This window comes from Chrysochloris asiatica, unplaced genomic scaffold (genome assembly GCF_000296735.1).
Source record: "Chrysochloris asiatica unplaced genomic scaffold, ChrAsi1.0 scaffold00116, whole genome shotgun sequence".
NCBI lineage: Eukaryota > Metazoa > Chordata > Mammalia > Afrosoricida > Chrysochloridae > Chrysochloris > Chrysochloris asiatica.
In genome coordinates, this window is record NW_006408634.1 from 5,729,944 (window position 1) to 5,734,000 (window position 4,057).

At 44.4% G+C, this 4,057-nt stretch overlaps 1 protein-coding gene across 1 annotated transcript in view; it reads left to right on the plus strand.

The window, feature by feature from the left end:
* Positions 1 to 3,915, plus strand: part of SYT3 (synaptotagmin III) — a 21,306-nt gene extending 17,391 nt beyond the window's left edge. The window contains exon 8 of the mRNA XM_006868141.1: positions 3,850 to 3,915. Within this exon, the coding sequence (XP_006868203.1) occupies positions 3,850 to 3,915 (66 nt within the window). The remainder of the gene's footprint in view (positions 1 to 3,849) is intronic.
* Positions 3,916 to 4,057: the final 142 nt, after the last annotated feature.

Here is a 4,057-nt window from a genome sequence, read left to right on the forward strand (position 1 = left end):
ACAGAGAATGGTCAGCCACCCTCGTTGTGGTTGGGTGTAGTGGTGGTTCAGGAATGAGGTGGATCTGTAGGATAAGCACTGGATTTCCCACCACAAAGTCAGAGGTTTGAGCCCACCAGCCACTCTGTAGAAGAAAGATGAGGCTTTCTGCTCCAGCAAAGATTTACACCTTGGAAAGCCTGTACAGGGTTGAGTTGGAAGCGACTCGGCGCCTTAAAGCCAACAACAACAACTCTAGGGAAGTCTATCTTTTTCTTTTTTGTCAACTCTGTCAACAAAGGTCCTTGTTCCTTGGTGATGTCAGGTGACTTGGCATATACCTCCCCCCATCTCTGCTGAGCTCTCTGTGCCTCTTTGCTAGGTTTTGTTTTGTTTTTCCAGAGATAATTGACTTAAGACCCAATGGGCTCAAGCTTAACAACGATTGTGAGATTGGTGAAGGACCGGGCAGTGTTTTTTTCTGTTGTGCATAAGGTCACTGTGAGTCCGAATCGACTCAAAGTCACCTAACAACAACACCACTAATAAAATCCAAACCCAACCCACTGCCTTCAAGTTGATTCCAACTCCTAGTGACCCGATTAAGGTTTCTGAGGCTATGAATCATTATGGGAACAGAAAACCTCCTCTTTCTCCCTCGGAGTGGCTGAGGGATTTGAACTATTGACTTTATGGTTAGCAGACCAACCCTTAACCCACTATGCCACCTGGGGTGCTTACAACCTACACCCTACAATAGTATTGCCTCATGAACCTAACAAAGAAATCCCATGCTCAGTGAGTACTGAGCCCAGAGGTATAGGGTTACCATTTACATCATATATTTTGTTGTTGTTGTTGGTAAGCGTTATCAAATCAGTTCCAGTTCATAGCGACCCTGTGGGTTTCCGAGAAGCAGCTGGTGAGTTTGAACCACTCACCTTGCAGTTCAAACCAACCTTGTGGTTCAATCCAAGGCAACCAGGAAGTAGGGAGCCGACAGGTGACGTGGAGTTAACTCGGACTCTTGGTGACCCTGTGTGTGTCTCAGTGTAGATATGGGCTTCATAGGGTTTTCAGTGGTTGCTTTTTTCAGAAGTAGATAATGACACCTTTCTCCTGAGGTGCCTGTATGTGGACTTGAACCTCTAATCTTTCAATGAACAGCTTTATGGCACCCAGGGACTCAAAGATGCAGGAAAGAGCTAGGCATTTCTCTGAGGCAGTGAGGAGGAGGCTGGGACAGAGAGAGCCAGGGGCAGAAGGGTGGGAGGTAAGGATGGGCCAGGGGGCAGATCATATGACAACAAGCGGGCCACTTTTTTTTTTTTTAATTGTGAATTGAGTGAAAGTTTATAGGGCAGATCATTAGTTTGACATTCAACAAATCATATACTTTGTTTCATTACAACAATTATAATCCCCACCATGTACCACCATCAGTTAACAGTATTTCCTTCAGTTCATTTTAGCTCTTTTTTTTTTAAACACTCAGGCATATATAATAATTTACACCACCAAAGGACACATTCTGCAAGCCTGCCTCCTGGCTGCCAGCTCTCAGTCCCTCTCTTTCCATGAATCTAGAGTCCTCAGCTGCTCCCCATCTCCATGTCCCCATCTCTGCCTCCATCTCTGGTATCGGTGCTTCTCTGGATAGAATCCCGCATTCCCGTTGTGCTCTTCTCCTTAGATGGTCCTAGGGTCCTCTGTTCCTGGACTTAAGATTAACTACTCCCCCATTTTTGCTACAAAACTTCTACCTTTACAATTGTGACAGTTGCAATTAGCCATGATAACAATTTCTAACTCTTCACTTGACCAAGAGAAATTACCCATCAGCCACTCTCTTATATAAAGATGAGGAAAGCACTCAGGTTCTGAAAATATTACTGATGAGTTGGCTTTGGTTAAAGTCAGCAAAATAAAATTAAAATAAATTCTGTTTAGGAGTATAAAACACACTATTTGGTGCATTGATTCTGACTCAGCAGCTCTATAGGACAGAGGAGAACTGACCCATGGGGTTTCCAAGACTGTAAATCTCTGCAGAAGTTGCCTGCCTCATGTTTCTCCTGAGGGGCAACAAGTGGGTTTGAACCACCCACCTTTCCATTAGCAGTCTAATGCTTAACCCAGTGAGTTAGCAGGGCTCCATTATTTGGGAGTATAGTTAAGATATTTAAAATTAGAATTATGCTGTGAATTTCAATACATTTTCTCTTCTTTTTTTCAATGGCTTTAATGTTCTATAAAAAGTTAAACATGAAAAAAAAAATCCATGTAATGAATTTTGTAAGGAAACATGTCATGGGGGCAAAAGAACATACAAAAACATATAAAAATGTTTGTGAGAAGGATTGTTAAAGAAAATGTCCCCCACCATCTCCATTTAAACTTAACTTTCAACCCTTCACAAAAACTAAAAATTCTTGATAGACAGTTCTGGAAAAAGTTTAAATCACCTGTAGAATGCAGAGACACAAGCTTAGTAAATCAATTTACAATTAACCGTCCCCTGTCGATTAAATGAAAGATAATCAAAATAAAAACAAATAAAAAACCTACTTCTGCCCAAGTGATTCTGACTCACGGTGACCCTTTAAGACAGTAGCATGGCCCCACAGGGTTTCCAAAGCTGTCTTCTTTACGGACACAGACTGCTTCATCTTTCTCCAGCAGAGTACTGGTGGATTTGAACTGCTATCCTTTCAGTTAGCAGAAGAATGCTTAACCAACCATGGTGCCACCCAGCCTCCGAATGGCTGCCAGTCATTTAAAATTGCCCTTTTGAGAAAGGGCCTAAGAATTTGCGCTGTATAAATTATTCATTGTTATTAAGTGCCGTTGTACCGGTTCTGACTCATAGTGACCCTGTATAGGGTTTCCAAGGAGCAGCTGATGATTTTGAACTGCTGACCTTGTGGTTCAAACTGACCTTGTGGTCCAGTACTTTATCCCACAGTGCCACACCAGGATCCAAATTGCTGTGTACCCAACTAGCTCATCTCTTCAGAGGTGTGTTTCTTCCGTCCAATAAAACCTTTTAACTCTAATTGACTTATTGATCAGATTTGTTTTCTTTCAACAAAATGTACATTTTTGTTTGTTTGTTTGTTTGTTTCAGGCCCCAGAACAACATGGGTTGCCCTTGACTTAAATTTTTGGTATTGTGTTCATTGTAATTTCTCTAGAATAGTGAGCCTTTTGGGACTCACCCAGGGTGATTGTTTCACTAACCTTACCCTTGTTGAATGTCATCAAGTTGGTTGAGCAGGTTCTGACTCATAGCAACCCTGTGTAGGGTTTCCAAGGAGTGACTGGTGAGTTTGAACCGCTGACTTTGCGGTTAGCAGTCTATTTAGCTTACCCTACAGCACCACCCCTTAAGATCAGCGGTTTGGACCCAACAGATGTTTCCCAGGAGAAAGATGAGGCAGTCAGCCTTCTTCCATAAAGATTCGCAGCCTTGGGAACCATAGAATTGAGTTGGTAGCAGTGGGTTTTTGTCATTTGGTCTAATCCTTATGTATTCATTCATTCATTCTAATCTTTGCCACAGCATGAACACCCACACTGGTATGCCAGGCCCCTCCCCTGCTCACAGTCCTCCTATGGTCCCCCAGTCCCCCAGCACAGAGGCCCAGCCCCACTGAGGCCCAGCAGAGTCTGCCTCATCCATCCTGTAGCCTCTTCTCTCCCACATTTCCAGTGCCTCGGTTTTCCCATCTGTAGAATAGGTCTGTTATACACTGCCCCATCCCTTCAGAGCTGAGTGAGAAGACACAGGGTGATGTCTTAGAGGGTGATTGTTGGTGATGGGTTTGCCTTGATCCCCCTCTCCTGAACCTTCTGGATTTCTCTCTTCAGGAAAAGACTTTGACCAGCTTCACAAAAGGCAGCAAAGGACTATCGGAGAAAGAGAACTCAGAGTGAGGGGTAAGGAGCCCAGAACAGGGAGGAGGGGCTGGGGGTCAGGACTCCCGGGTCCGAGGGAGGAGGGGCTGGGGGTCAGGACTCCCGGGTCTGAGGGAGGAGGGGCTGGGGGTCAGGACTCCCGGGTCTGAGGGAGGAGGGG